This window comes from Erpetoichthys calabaricus, chromosome 13, assembly GCF_900747795.2.
Source record: "Erpetoichthys calabaricus chromosome 13, fErpCal1.3, whole genome shotgun sequence".
Classification (NCBI taxonomy): domain Eukaryota; kingdom Metazoa; phylum Chordata; class Cladistia; order Polypteriformes; family Polypteridae; genus Erpetoichthys; species Erpetoichthys calabaricus.
In genome coordinates this window covers 139,754,384-139,770,904 of record NC_041406.2, presented here as the reverse complement: position 1 = coordinate 139,770,904, position 16,521 = coordinate 139,754,384, and the positions used below count along the sequence as shown (strand labels likewise).

Here is a 16,521-nt window from a genome sequence, read left to right as displayed (position 1 = left end):
ACCTTCCCATGCTCAACGGGCATGTACTAAAATACAAAATTAAGAGTCTTGAGTACTAAATGTAGAGATTTCAGTTGTTGATTTTTAATAAATTTGCAATCCTTTCTGAAAACACCTCTTCACTTTGTCATTATGGGATATGGAGTGTAGATTGATGGGCAAAAATGGCAAGTTTATTTGTTTAAAAATAAACTACAACACAGTAAAGTGAGCAAAAATTTAAGGGGTCTGGATACTCCCTGAATCCACTATATAGAGTATATGAGTAGAAGGACAGTTAGGATTAACACCTCCAGTAAAACATGCAAAGCAAAGAAGCAAATCACAACATAAAGCAAACACATGTCTAACCATCTAAAATGCTAAGTGCAAAGTTTATTACTATAATAAGAACGAACTGAACATGGCTTTTACCTTAAAACAATCCTGATCTTGACCCCTTATATGAAGGCGAAGCTGCTGAATACCGCTGTCACAATTATTTCTCAAGACAAGTTTCTTTTGCCTGAAAAGGAACGGTTACTGTTAACAAATGTTCTCCAGATTTTGTAACATAAATATTACTTAGAAAAAGGATTAGCCCACACATTTCTTTTACTACTAAACATACACTCACCGGCCACGTTATTAGGTACAACAGTTCAACTGCTTGTTAACACAAATATCTAATCAGAAAAATCACATGATAGCAACTCAATGCATTTAGGCCTGTAGATCTTGTCAAGGCGACCTGCTGAAGTTCAAACCGAGCATCAGAATGGGGAAGAAAGGTGACTGGAGTGCCTTTGAACGTGGCATGGTCATTGGTGCCAGAGGGGCTTCTCTGACTATTTAACAAACTGCTGATCTACTGAGATTTTCACACACAGCAATCTCTAGAGTTTACAGAGAACGGTCTGAAAAAAGGAAAATATCCAACGAGCAGCAGTTCTCTGGGCAAAAATGCCTTGTTGATGCCAGAGATCAGAGGAGAATGGTCAGACTGATTTAAGCAGATAGAAAGGCAAAAGGGGGTCCAACCCAATACTAGCAAGATGTACCTAATAAAGTGGCCAGTAATGGTATGCATCATACATGAGAGCATTTAAAACAGGAGTACTTTATTTACTGGAGGATCAGTAATACACGGTCCTGTAGAAAAGAAGTGATAGGAATTCATTTTTTGGAAAAAGAAAAATGAATAATAAAAATGTATGTTATACAACCTCATAACAATGCTATTGTAGGAATTACTTTAGGCAAGATTCTAGAAGATGTAGCTAAGGAACAGGTACTTAATTAGCACATTATCAAATGGGACTCTGAAATTTTAGTGACCAATAAACTGGTACATTTAAAGACAGTAACAATTACTTTTATAATTGAATAGAAAAACAAACCATAGTAGAATAAAAGATTCTACAATAATCAAGTATATCAAATCAAAAAACACTGAATGTAAATAATCATGAAAAACACATTCAGAACCATTTAAAGTTTAAATCAGAGTATCAAAGAATACTTACAAGGCTTCTCCAAGAGCTACTCCTTCCCATGCCACAAACTGTTTGTTGGAAAGAATAAGTGGCACTTTTACATCACCCTGCTCATCTGGTGGCAAACTAGGAAGTGGATTTTTAATGCTGTTGGACATTTCTCCTTTGGCAAACACTTCATACTGCGGGCCATTAGGAAGAACTAAAATTGTCACAATGCTGAAAGACAAATATTAACACTGAGAATAAATTCCATATTTATGTGATACAAAGCAGTAAAACTATTGGTATGCTTAAAGGAATGTTCTTTAAATTCTGCTTAATTCAAACATCTGTCTATCATATATATATATATTATATATATATATATATATATATATACACATACATATACACACACACACACACACACACACACACACACACACACACACACATATACAGTTATATGAAAAAGTTTGGGAACCCCTCTTAATTCTTTGGATTTTTGTTTCTCATTGGCTGAGCTTTCAAAGTACCAACTTTCTTTTAATATATGACATGCCTTATGGACACAGTAGTATTTCAGCAGTGACGTTAAGTTTATTGAAGTTGCCATTGAAGAAGTTTACAGAAAATATGCAATATGCATCATAAAATTATACAGGTGCATATATTTGGGCACCCCAACAGAGATATGACATCAATACTTAGTTAAGCCTCCTTTTGCTCTTTTGGCCTCTAGACGCTGTCCTCCTATAGCCTTTGAGGAGTGTCTGGATTCTGGATGGAGGTATTGTTGACCGTTCTTCCATCCAAAATCTCTCCACTTCAGTTCAATTTGATGGACAGCCTGCTTCAAATCATCCCATAGATTGTCAATGATATTCAAGTCAAGGGACTGTGACGGCCATTCCAGAACATTGTACTTCTTCCTCTGCATGAATGCCTTTGTAGATTTCAAACTGTGTTTTGGGTCATTGTCTTGTTGGAATATCCAACCCCTGCGTAACTAACTTTGTGACTGATGCTTGAACATTATCCTGAAGAATTTGTTGATATTGGGTTGAATTCATCCAACCCTCGACTTTAACAAGGGCCCCAAACTAGAATCTAGCCTAACCAACATTACTGACAACATTTTCTGATAATACTTCCAATAAGAAGAGCATATCAACCAGATTTAGTGACACCTCAAAGATCTATTCGTTAATGCTATTTCCAGGTACATTCAACATGCCTACTTTGTGCCAAAGGTTGCAAAAGTAATTCTTTGCAATAATTCCCCATTTTTGTTTTTTTGAGGGGGTACAGTACAGGCTTCTGCAAAACAAGGCGGGCACAAACCAAAACATAACTATGTAGCACTGCAACCCCATTAAAGCAAATCAAATTTTAAAAAGTCACACACTGTCCTACCTTTCTTTGATACCGTCACTGCAGTTGCAGATAAATGAAATGACAGCTTTTTTTTCATCCCCAGGAAGGAGGGAGAGATACTCCGGTTCTACTGAAAAACAATCCTTGGAATTCGAGATCTGTCAAAAAAGAAAAGGACAAAATAAACAAGTTTTTTTTTTGTTTTTTTTTTTTAAATTAAAAGGCATATTACTTGTAAGAGTGGAGTAATTTTTAAGGGTTGCCTAAAAGTAATAGTGTGATGGCTTAATCTATACATAAACAAAATAAGTAAATAATGCGTCAACACAATAAATAAATGTACACTTCTTAATTTTAAGGATCTGTTCATATCTTCCTTTTTGTTTTACACATAACAGAAAATGCCATCATGTGCCATTTAAAGAATGAACATTTACACTACACCATACCTAAAATTCATGGCAACCTTAATCTATATTACTAAACCACAGTTTTAATTTATGCACGGATGTACCGATACGCATGCACAGTGCGCCGCAGCGCCCCTGCTGAAATATCGGTTACATTGAGAAGGCTTGTCACGTTACTTGGCTAATGAAAACGTACCTTGTCTGTTAATGATCTGGGGTCTAAAAATTACCTGAATGTTTTGATAATTACTTTAAGTAGAAAGTAAAATAATCTCTGCTAAATTGTAAGTCTTCGGGATTGCATGGCTAGGTATGTTTTAGTTGATAGGAGATAAAATCGGTTTAAATCAAATGTATAACACAACACTGCTATCATAAGGCATGTACGGTTTCAAAAGCCATGTCTAAGTTAATCAAACATGCTGTGCTGTTGGCTCCCATTTATGATGCGAGAAGTGCAAGCTAAAACAGCCTGATTTTTGAAACTTTCTTAGTTTTATGAACATAGCATGATGGTACAAGATGCGCTTCTTATAATCCAAAATTCTAAGTTACACAAGCACACCTCACTATAACTTCAGGCTCTAATAGTTGAAGCACATGAGCCCTGAGAAGTACTTTTTAGAGACAAGAAAATTCATTTTTAAAAAAAAGGCAAAGTTTCCGTAGAGCCAAATCTAGGTATGGTGCTCATATCATGAATACACATCACGATGTGATCACCATACCTAGATTAGCGTTAGTGGGAGGAGAGAGAATCCAGGAATGCTCCGAGTTACTGCGGACACTTCAAGCAGCACAAGAAAGAGGCCACCGGGGAAAAAATATACTTCTAGCAGAATCAGATGTATGGTATCAATCTATTTGTATAATACTTAATAAACATGTAACTTTCTCTCTTGCCTGTTCTGGTGCTCCATCTAATCAACTGCTTGGCGCTACAGATGTAAACAGTAAGAACAAAGTATTGAACTATAATAGTAGTCAATCCTGACAGTGTGAGAAGAGTAATGGATTTGGGGCATTTTTGTTATGTTCTATATATATATAAAAAAAAAAAAAAAGTATACAAGGGGAATAGGGTCACCCTAGAACCAAAACACTACAAAACATTAACATACTAGACAAAGAGCCCGTTTCGACAACGCAAGATGAAATGGGCACGAGTGGAATAGTAATAAGTATAAGCATCACAAACCTGATAAAGGTGTATTGAATGAATGCGTAATTAGGCCTTGAGCTGTAGTCGAGATCGCCTTTCAGGCCTCTAGAGCTTTAATCAAAGTCGCCTTTCTCTTTGAATTTTCACAACCGTAAATTCGCCGCCTGCCGCAATGTCAGTCTCGTAAGGTTTTTAGGGCAGCTGCGCAGAAGGCGACTGCGCTTTTGGCTTCGGACGGACGTGAGTGAGTGAGATACCACATTTGAGGCATCTACGTGCAGTATCTAAAAAAGTGTATTTCTAGAATATACATTTTCCAGAAGCTGAACACTATGAGGGGTTCTGTGCAAAAAATGTGTTATTTTTAGCCCCCACGTTTTCACTCTTTACATAACAAAACACTCTCAGAAAGCAGTCACCCTAGGACCCTAACACAACAAAACAGTCGATTATACACTTTCTGCCGGTCTCTGCACAGGTTCTCTCTTGTACACCCCTACACACAAACCAAAACACCAAATACGTGTAACTTTAGTCAGTAGGAAACACTAAAGTTGTTCTCTGGACGTGTTACAATAAATTTTGAATATACTGTAAAAACGGGCACTTACTGCATATCAGAAAGGGTGGATGTTCCCTTATAATACCAGTATCCAGCACTGAACCCACTCTTAAATTAAGCACTTTTATATTTGTAAAACAATTCAACTAAGCTCGAAATGCTGAAACAAAAACTATCAATCTGCCACATGCTCTGAAAGAGACTTAAATTGCTTTCAATGTTTCGATGGAAAAATTTATTACAAAGTGAAATTTACCATTCACAAAAAGGCTTACCTTCAAACTTAAATGTACAGCAATATTGCCCGCATTTTTTAAAGGCAAAACCTGCTGGGCTCTAGTGCCAAAAGGGGCTGAAAGATGAAGGTTCTGAAAAAGGTACAAGTAAATTAGAATTATATCCATGCTACTTTAATTAGATACAATTGTTTTCCTGCACAAGCAAGACCACAACATCAACACTGAGGCCAATTAGGCAAATCTCTCTGCAGTGCACAGGGTTCTCTTTAATAAGACTGCAGTCCAGTTTTACCCCATTTTGTGCACTCTTGGAAGGTCTGCATTTGAAGAGAGAGAGAATACTACTTTTTTTTTTAAAAAAAAAACCATTATGCAGTATGAATTAATATGTATCAACAATGCAAACAAATACCTGCAGATCTTTAGGAGCATGTACTCTTGCCACTCCAGCTCTGGCATGGAGAGGTATGCTTTTAATAACATAGCTGCTCCCTGGGCTATCGAGTTCAATGTCAATTCTTGCAGTGTACTCATCTGCAGGTCCAAGATCACCTACATAAAAGGAAAATCTAAATCATTTGAATGGTTTTCACAATTTGTTAGATATAGCACAAAAAAGTACACTTAAAGAAATCATACTGTACACTACACACCCAGTGTATTTCAGATAACCAAAAACATAAATTATATAAATATGCAAATATTTAACTGCATTGATAATCTCTACAAAGTTGAACCATTTGAACTGAGCCCTACAAATTTTAGAAATTAACTTTACCTAAAGCAGACACAGTCTTTTGTGGAGCACAGAACTGGACCCGAGCCACAAAGGAATCAGCTTCCTAAGAAAGAAAGAAAAAATTATTTTAAGATATCAAGCCAAAGTTCATTAACCATAAATTGGAAACAACATCACAATTGCATTCAGTTAATGCCAAAATACTTCAATTCTCACACTATTTAGTCTTAGTATGCAAAGCAAATCTTTAAACCATAAATTTTTCACCCAATTTCCCAACATACAAAATTTAATAACTACTATACTCCAGGGCACGTACTGTGATTTAACATTTATAAGAAAGTAAAAAAAGTACAGGAGGATGATCCTTCACAGGGCTGCCAAACTCCAGAATGATTTACCCAACAATGTTGGAGAAGCCACATCAGTCTCAACATTTAAATCATAACCAAGTATTCACTGTTTGATGATACCTCACGTCTAATAGACCCCTGCTTAATTTGTCACATATTGCTTTCTTGTATTGCTAAAGTCGGCCTTGGACTAGATGCAAAGACACATACAGTACAATGAGTAGGCTTTTCCAGAGGTCTTCTACATTACATTTGCTTATTAGCTAATGTCTTTATCTAAGAGAACTTGCAACATTTAAGATATATATTTTTTTGCATTCCTTTTTTCCCCTGAATTTGAGAAAAGACAGGTGAAGTGATTTGCTCTTGGTCACACAGTATTAGTAGTGAGATTTAAATCCACAACCTCAGAGTTGAAGCCCAAAGCTGCAAGCACTATCCCACACTGCGTACCGACTGAAGTAGTTTTCCCAGTGGCCATTTGCTTACAGAATGATGATTAAATATGGAGTGGAGTTAGGCTAAGTGCATTAAATAAAGGATATATTTATATTCAATATTATGCTCTGTATTTATGTTGTCGTGCTTACTGCAAATTTCTAATTACTGTATAGCATGCTGTTTTTATTTTTATTTTTTTTTTTTAAATAGAAGTGTGCCTAATAAGAACAAAGTGAATTTCTCCTCATTAACATAAAGGATATACAATATAAGGCCAGAAAAAGGTTCAAAAGGCATCCATTCAATACAAAATGTCTGGTCTAAAATTTTTAATTCAGTTTTTTTTTTCTTGTCCATTGTAATGAAAAAAAAATCAAGACAAGCAAAAAATGTACTGTATTACAAAAGGGCAGAACAGAAATTAGATACTAAAGATCAAAACTTCAGAAATGATCCATAGACCATCTCCCAGTTTACACATGAATAACGAAAGCTTGCAGTAATGAAAATTTTCACAGAAAAAAAATTATGAGTAAGAAAAAACATATGAATATACTTACTTTACTACAAGTGCTACTAGGCATCACAAGATTAATTACAGATGGAGCTGCCAGGGAAGAATTTTTTTCAACCTGATTTGTAGTTGTGGTGGTCATCTCGCCAGATTTGGTAGAGAACGTGAAGCAGCGCCATGCAGCAGCAGTCTGAAACACAACATTTATTTCAAGGAGAAAAAGATTGCTTTGGCATTGATGATACTGAAAATAGAATTTAAAACATGCTTGAATGTTAGACTAGTTACAAACAATTTAATTTTGCTTGAAGTGTACAAATTACAAAACACTGATCTGCACCAAAATCCAACTGCATAGAAATAAATAAATAAATAAATAAATAAATCTGCGTTACTGGTGTGCCCAAACTACTTCTGAAACTGGAAATTCCATTACTAACAGTTTCCAATAGATAGATTCACTGAAAAAAAATCCATTTTGAAAGAAGTTAAAATAAGTTTTGTTCTGTTTATGGTATAAATATCTTTCATTCTCAAAATAGTATTTGAAGTATATTTTCAGCTGAAAAATGGCAGTCTCTCTCATTACCAACTCTGGTTGAGATGGAAATAGCTGAAAATTAAATATTTGCTACAAATTTTAGCTCTCAATAAGTATTTTTTCCTCTCTTATTCCCGTAAAATAGTCAGAAATTTATAATTAGAAGGTTATAATGATGCCTTTTATTGTCCAGGTTGTTTAAATGTTTTTTAAAGAAATATGCAAGGTCGGGTTGATCTATCAATTGTCTTGACCAGGTAATAAGTACACACATGCTTAAAAAAAAAAAAAAAAAAAAAAAAGAAAAAGATACACAGCCTTCCTTGATTAAAAGAAAATAATTTAAAAAGTAGTGTGTGCTACAATTTATATAGGAATACAAAGATGGAAAACTAGGTCTTTAAAAATCCATATCCTGCAGCAGACATCTGTTGATCATTCCACCATAAAATACTTTTAGAGGATTATAAGAGAACAAAACTGCCAAAAGGACTACTTTTTCTAAGTAGTTATTATTTTGTAAATAATATTCAAAACAATGAGTAATTTATTATTTTGTCAAGTCAAAATAATTTTAAAAATATTGCTTTTTCCTTTAAAATTGTTTTTTTTCCCCATTTTAAATATTCATCTCTCAAAATTTAGAAGTGATTGAGTAATTCTGTTGCCAGGTTTGGATTCAGCATCCTTAAAATCTATAAGGAACACCTAAAGTTTGTGGAGGGAGTGATTTTTTTTTTTTTTTGGCAGACCAGTGTAATTATATTCAGAAATACTTAATTCTGAAAAAGTGTACTTACTGCATCAACAACAAGTCTGATTGGAAACTGCATACATGAATGGTTAATAAGCTTCAGTGGAAGGACTTTCAAAGTGCCATTCACCACATCTCCAAATTCCATAATTTCGGACATTCCAAAGTCAACCTACATCAAGAAAGAGTGATGAAGAATGAAAAAAAAAAAAATCAAGATATAGACTGTTACTAATAAAGCCATTCCAATGTATTTTTATGTAAGAAAATTCCATAATTAAAATTTTACTAGAGGATATGGGTCAGTTTTATCAGCCCAACAAAAACAATCTTTTAAAAAAGGGCCCAAAGGAGTAGTCATTTCTGATGTTTACGGGATTCGAACTGGCAACTTTCTGATTGCTGGTGCAGATCCCTAGCCTCACAGCCACCACTCCAACAAAGGCTAGTTTTTAATAACTGAAAGTGTCCCCTAATCAAGACGGGATTACACAAATGAAAACAAAAATAATGGATTTCTAGTTTTTAAAGATTTGTGAAGTTGAGTAAAGCTACTTTTTTTAAAATATATAATGATACACAACACCTAAAAATGCAAATGCATACCTCCAAATTTGGATATTCTGCCTTTGCCAACATCAGCACTTTCTTCGCCAGCACTTGAGCCTGTGCAGCTACCTCTTTATCCGCACAGACTGGACAGGATGAAATGCTCAGTTCACACTTGTATACACCAGGCTGAGGAGGAATGAACAGCACCTTTTGTTCTTCAGTGGTCCGAGGTCCAATCACATTTATCTTTCTCACTGACAGCCACTGACAGGGAAAAAAATCAATCTAAAGAAAATAAAATAATCATGATTAAGAAATCTTACTCTCAATAAGCAAAACAGAAAAATGTTCAAGTGAAAATTAGCGTCAAACTGTAACAACACTGTAAGCTCAAGACTCGGCAGAGATGCCTTCTATATGAAGTTCTTTGGCATCCCATTCAGGTCACATTACAACTATATTCCCTATTACCACCAAGATGGGCATGGGTTCCATGTGACAATTTATAATTGGACTGACAAACAAATGGTTACATTTTTCAAAATCTAACATTTGTTTCAAATGTTTGTCACCCTCCTTTAAACTATCTACAAAACACCCAAATAAAACATCCCGCAATGGTCATTAAGCAGTCATAAAAAGTCAAGTCTGTGTACTTCACAAAGAAGATAAACAGGCACTAGTGATGCTCCGATCAATTGGTCGCCGATTCTCACTCCAAATGAATAGATCTGTGATTGGTAAACAGGCAGATCTCAAAAACTGGTGCTTTCTTAAGCATTACACTAAAGACATTTGTAGTACTTCTTTACACAAAGTATTCTAGTACTTGAGGAAATGCTTCCTATGAACAGAGCATACAGTATTTTAGAAGAGAGACAAGGTGGAAATATCGGCTTGAACATTAAAGGAAGCAGAGTAATACAAAAAGGAAAATGAATCTGAGGAGTCATAGTGTGCATGAAAGGAACAGTAGACACGTTGTCCATCTGAGTAGACAAAAAAGGCATCAACAGAGAGGCACGTCTTCATCAGAAATTAAAAGAGAAACTGCTTAAATGAGCTCAGACCTTTAACATTTCCTCCTTTATTTACATAAAATGGACATTGCTTACCAAAGCGTGGGTGGTGAATGAGCTTGTGTTTAGCATAGAAGCTCACATTTTGAATTAGAAGAAGAAAAATAAATTGACCTTAAGGGTCAGATTTATTCACATTACTTGTTAAGCAGGTTAGTTTTGTATTATCTTAATAGTCTTATACACTATTAGAATTGTGGCTTTTAATCATTACAAGCATTTTATTTTATTTTATGCCATATGTAATTATTTTTTATCAGGATGCTCCTGCTTGAGTATGTGAATTTCCCCTTGGGGATTAATAAAGTATCTATCTATATGGTTAATGTCTTGTGTACATGTTTTATTAGTTAAAAAAGTAAATATTTTAAGGGAATTTGTATTTTTGTATTGTTACTGAACAATAAGCCTACAGAATTTAATTTTATTAACAAAGAACAAACAGGTAACACTTGTGGTGTACAAATGAACTGTAAACATACCAAGGATGTTACCTTATTCTAGCACACAAGCCTTCTACACGGTTGATTACACAGAAGGTTAGCATCAAAGCATTTCTTAAAAATTCATAAAACTGTCCACTTCTAGTAATAAGAAATCGGTGATTAGTATCAGCCTAAAAAACCACTCGATGGGAGCTTCCCTAACAGTCACAAACGGTTAATTTAGAATCTACAACTGAACCTCCCCAGCATGTCTGTAAGGAGCTAGGAGGAAAAACAAAATGCCAGAAGGAAAACCCCACTAACTTGAGGAGAATTAGTTCTTTCACAATAAAACATCACTGCTTATTAAGTTTACAGAAGACCATTTCATTTTCTTTTTTCTACTCTTCCTGGTGGAGGTCACAATTGTAAGACAACAAGCTGAACAGACCCAATTGCCAAGAACATTCTTTAGTCTCTAAGGGAATGACTAGGCTGTCCCTACTACTGGTATGGTGGAGGAGCTAACGTGCCTCAGTGATTGTTAAGTTCTTAGAAACACATAGTCCAATTTACTTCGAGTGAGCCATTGAGGAGCTAAGGCAAGAGACAAGGCAAACAGCAACTGTGCCCTCCACCTTTCAGTTTGGCAAAAAACACGACACATTGACATTAAATACATAGACCCCTAATTTTAAGCAATGTGGAGGAAGAGTTGCAGTATGGGTCAATTTTTTGGCTCTAGACACTCCAACACTGACATAAGAAAAACTGAATTTAATAATTCAGTTAAAATTAAAATCTTAAGTAATGTACACACTCAATAATGATTATTATACTAAATTCCAACAAATCTACTCAAGATTGGATTATTTCATCTTTTGGAACAGCAAACACAATGCATGAACAGCAATCTTCACAAAGCAGCTAATACAGTTTTAGAAAGAAGACTAGCTATAAATGTCTTCAATCATTTGTTAGAGGACTATTATCCACTTCTGGAAGCATTTGATTATTATAGATGCTAAAATGATGCACCATAACTAAAAAGTACTACTGCTTACAGTATCAAAAGTTTAAGTTTGTTAAACATGACTGGTTCCTGCATTATACCCATTCATGCCAGGATAGGCTCTAGTGCTGGATTAAAAGAATACTCCACTAAACAATGATATTTTTACATATTACTTTCTGCATCTGGCTCATAGTTATGGTCAAAAAAAGTTTAATTTCACATTTTCATGAAGAACAGAGATAACATTTCTGATGGAATGAGAGCCTATGGTGACTAATGTTGAACAAAAGCTAACAAAATCAAAATGTTCATTGGCACCGGAGTGCGCTTTGATTGGAGTACAGGATTCTTGACCAATGAAACGGAGGAGAGGCGTGTCTTCATTTCAAAAGCATCCTCGCATGTGAGTGGGATTCTAGCTTTTGACTACTTTGATTTTTCCAGAGGTATTGAGCAACATTTTAGCAAAAATTACATGTGGCTTGCATATTGAGAGCATACTACTGTATGACTTTACATTTTGATTATGCAACAAGAACAACATTGGATTTTTTTCATGGATGGTTTTTATATTGTTTGCTTTTAGCAAGTGTTGGTCACTACAGGTTACCCATCTATCAGAAACATTATGTCTATCATCCATTAAAACAAGAGTTTAAACTTTTTCTCAGTCATCACTATAACCTCATGGGGTAAGTAACATTAAAAAAATATTTTTTTTGGGTCAAGTATTCCTTTAAACAGGATTAAGAATGTTCTCTTAACAATATAGAAATATTAGAAAAGAAAGTCTATTTGTTATCTGGCTTATTGTTATGAATGAAAAACAGACACCCATATAAACAAATTTAGATGAATGATTAATGTTTCACAAACTTTCAACTGTCTAAATGTTTAATACCGTAAATAAACTTTCTTTTAAAAAAAAATTTTTATATATGAACAAAATAAAATCACATTTCAGATGCATGCAGCATTTTTAATTTGGTTTTACTTATAAACTGATGCATTGTGGGGAGCATGGGATACTCTTGGGGGAAAAAGAATAAAAAAGCATTACTGAATATTTTATGTTGCTTAAACATTACTCACTTTTTTGCCATTAATCGATACACTGCTGATTACCGTGTTCACATTCAGCCAGAAATCAGTTGGATTATGAACAGAAAATGAGGTTTGAGAGGCAATGCCAACACAACAGTCACTTGGAAAATTCACTTCATCTGGCACAATGATGTTATCTGAAACAAAATTAGATAGAAACCAAACTGGTCACAAAATATACCACTTTTTACAATGTACAGCATATAATGAAATCAAATACAGAGATCCTAGATTTAGTGCTAAAATTTAGAAAAGCTGTATAGAAATTTATTAAAAAGCTTGAATGGTACAGTGGATGGATTAAAACAGTATCATCTCCAGACAGAGGAGCAGCTTCAGCGACAGACTGCTGTCATCATCCTGCTCCACTGACAGACTGAGGAGATTGTTCCTCCCCCACACTATGCGACTCTTCAATTCCACCCCCATGGACGTTAACATTATACAATGTCATTGACTGTTATACCTGCCTTGCACTCTCCACCTTGCATTTTTTAACTTGCACTGCATTTTTTTTTATCACCAATTAATACTGATTTTATCAGTATGCTGCTGCTGGAGTATGTGAATTTCCCCTTGGGGATTAATAAAGTATATGTCTGTCTAAAGGCCAGAAGTCCACATGACCTTCATCAAGTTCTTCCATGTGAACCCTTCATACCAAGAGGACCGATTGTGAAAAGTCACTGATTTTAGGTAGAATGCCTAGATGGGGCTGGGTGGTCTCATGGCCTCGGAACCCCTGCAGTTTTTTTTTTCTCCAGCCGTCTGGAGTTTTTTTTTTTTTTGTTTTTTCTGTCCTCCCTGGTCATCGGACTTTACTTTTATTCTATGTTAATTAGAATTCCCTAATTCTACTTTCGTATTTATTTTGTCTTTTTTCCTCTTTCTTCATCCTGTAAAGCACTTTGAGCTCATCATTTGTATGAAAATGTGCTATAGAAATAAATGTTGTTGTTGTTGTAGTAAAGGAAGAGCCAACATTTAAAAAAAAAAAAAAAAAAAAAAAAAAAAACACCAAACATGTGACTTGGATCCAACCAATTGTTTTGCCTTCAGACATTACCCTGGTTAACTGTGTTGTGCCAACCATGCATTAAACAAAGATCAATCTGGGCATTATAGATGATGAAAATTAAACCAACTGTAGAAACTTTGAGGGGTGTTTGACACATTAAATGTTATTTCCTAATTCCTAATTTAATCTACAGTCCTAAACAAAATTAAAAAACCATAGGTATTACTTACCATTTAAAATTCCTAGTCCGTTTCTTACATTAATCCCAAATCTTTCAGTTTGATCTGTGTTGTTGATATTCATGGGACGAAGATTATTTATATCTGTAACACAGGGATGGAAGCTACAGACCTGGGGCATATTAACAAGTCCTAAAGGAACACCATCGTTAGGAAGCACAGGGGGAACATTGTAAAAAGGTACAGATGCTTCAATAGCCAAAGGTACCTTGGATGTTAGTAACATGTTTTGTAGATACTGGTGAGCAGCTGAATTTGCATTGTTCATAAGGAAACCAGGAACAGAATTATGTCCTTCAGCGCCTGCAATCTGAGATTTTGGGCACATAAACTGATTAAATCTGGAATCGGATCCCTCACTAGCTGATAAACATTTTCTGTAGTCAATTTCTGTATCCAATCTGGGCACATCTTTTTGATGTTCACCCTTTTCATTCCTATTTAAGCTATTATAGTTTCCTTGTCCCAATTTTGGGTCACTGTTCCTGGAACACAGTTGATTGTTTTCAGCTGATACAGTTCCAAAAGCTGCAGAAGTAGATTCAATAGTCTTGCCATATTTTTTATATTCAGCAACTTGCAGTCTTTCAACGCTGCCTCCTTTAGCTTTGTCCATACTTTCTGAAGAGCTGCCATTCTTCTCCAATGTCTTAAAGTAATCTTTACTGCAACCGAGATTCTGTTCCACTGCAGAAGTTGGACTTGCACGGACAATGGTAGTGCTTAACTGAATTGTGTTATCACTCTGGAAAAAGAAATACAAAAGTTTCACATTATTTTTTCAAATGATACAAGAAATTCCACACAGTGAAAAGATGATATGCCTAAAAATCACAACAGCATTAGGATTACCTTTGTGCTGTCTAGGCTGTTTTGCAAGGTTGTATCGGCGACAGAAATGTAGGTCATTCTACTAAGACTCATATCAGAGTAATTTGAAGGATAGGATGTGTTTTTACAAATGTCTCTCTTCAGTGAAGCTGCACAATTATCGCTGGTGCTAAAACACAAAACACAAATTATGGTAATAAGACAAAAAGAGAACAAAAAACACTAAACCCATGATAGCAGTTCAGCTTGGATAGTCATCCTTTACTGCATGCACTAGCTACAAACTAGCATATACTGTTTCACAGAAACCGTGGCACTAATACTTGTACTATCGAGACTTGGCTAGGAGCTAAAACGTTTAAAAAAACTGAAGAGGAAAAGGACACAATATTTTTAGCATACGCCGTCATTGCACACTGCACAGCTCAACTTTGACTTCTAAATGTTACATTCTATGCAAAACATACAGTACAGTGTATGTCTGGGGATCAACAGATATGAAATGCAATGTACAGTATAATACAGATAGTGTAGGAAACTATAGAATTCAAACAGATACATCTATCAGTCTTTGACATTTTCATTCACAAGACCATAATACCTGAAGCGAACTGAACTGTACTTGATGAGAATGTACAAACCCTATAAACTAGGATTAGAATCCACTCTCAGGGAGTTGTTAGGCAGCAGTGCCCTCCATCAGGCAATCAGTTGTCATAAATATACAGCTACTGCCATTGATTGTAAAATAGAAGCCATGAACAATAATTTCAAATCAACAACAGTCAATAAAGGAAGAGATAACTTGGCCATCATTAACAATACCTTGAAACTCCTGTTCCCAATACTTGGCTTGGGGAAGACTGACTTAATGGAGATGTGGATGGTCTAAAACTGAAGAGACTCTCTTCATAACCCTGATTTTCCTCAGGGGACAAGGGTTTGCTTAAACCTGTTAAAAACAAAATATTTAAAAAGTAAAATATATGTTTCGAAAACAAAGTTTAAAAACCTTGTAAAGCTCTATGAGCAATAGAAACCTCAATCAACTTAAAATAGTATCATCTACACTTCGCTGGTAAACCATTTTAATTTAAGGGCTTGGGCGAGGCCATGAATAAATCAACTGTTTGATTTACCAGTGCTGAAGATGGGAAACATTCCATATTATGAAGGAAAATAAAAAAAAAAAAAAAAAAAAAGACAATACTGGACAATAGTGAGAAGTGTGATATTTTGTGTAAATCTGTCTTATCCCAAAAATTTGCATTAAACAGAACAACAAATTTACGGTAATCGAATCTAATGGCTTTTTTTGTCTTAATTCCTTAGTAGGGGTGTGTGCCCCTCTGGCTGCCTAAGGTGGTCCAGCTCCCCCATTGATAGCTTGCTTTGCTCTCTATCGGTGCACAGTGGAATGTTTTGTTAAATGAAAAGAAAAAAAAAAAAAAAAAAAAAACCAACCGTTTTACAATATTTCACAAATGGAGGACCTGGGACATGAACTCAGTCTCCTTATTTAGAGACAGCTGCGCTACCATTACATCCCGTGAGTGGCTTGTCGAGTGCTAACACACAGCTGAACCACTACTGTTCTTAGCAGAGCGCATGTATATCACATTGTTTTTTATGTATTTTATTTTAACTTGGTTGTATTGTCATGAGAGTATCATTGAATTCTACTAATGAAGAAAAAAAAATAGATGTAA

At 35.1% G+C, this 16,521-nt stretch overlaps 1 protein-coding gene across 1 annotated transcript in view; it reads right to left on the bottom strand.

Annotated features, from left to right (window-relative positions):
* The window catches only part of cep192 (centrosomal protein 192), a 79,796-nt gene that overhangs the window by 37,397 nt on the left and 25,878 nt on the right, over positions 1-16,521 (bottom strand). Inside the window, exons 12-24 of the mRNA XM_051935976.1 lie at positions 15,638-15,764; positions 14,834-14,981; positions 13,973-14,726; positions 12,713-12,861; positions 9,156-9,386; positions 8,596-8,721; positions 7,301-7,444; positions 5,986-6,049; positions 5,620-5,759; positions 5,244-5,336; positions 2,874-2,992; positions 1,506-1,694; positions 415-505 (exon numbers count right to left, since the gene is read on the bottom strand). Of these exons, the coding sequence (XP_051791936.1) occupies positions 415-505; positions 1,506-1,694; positions 2,874-2,992; positions 5,244-5,336; positions 5,620-5,759; positions 5,986-6,049; positions 7,301-7,444; positions 8,596-8,721; positions 9,156-9,386; positions 12,713-12,861; positions 13,973-14,726; positions 14,834-14,981; positions 15,638-15,764 (2,375 nt within the window). The remainder of the gene's footprint in view (positions 1-414; positions 506-1,505; positions 1,695-2,873; positions 2,993-5,243; positions 5,337-5,619; positions 5,760-5,985; positions 6,050-7,300; positions 7,445-8,595; positions 8,722-9,155; positions 9,387-12,712; positions 12,862-13,972; positions 14,727-14,833; positions 14,982-15,637; positions 15,765-16,521) is intronic.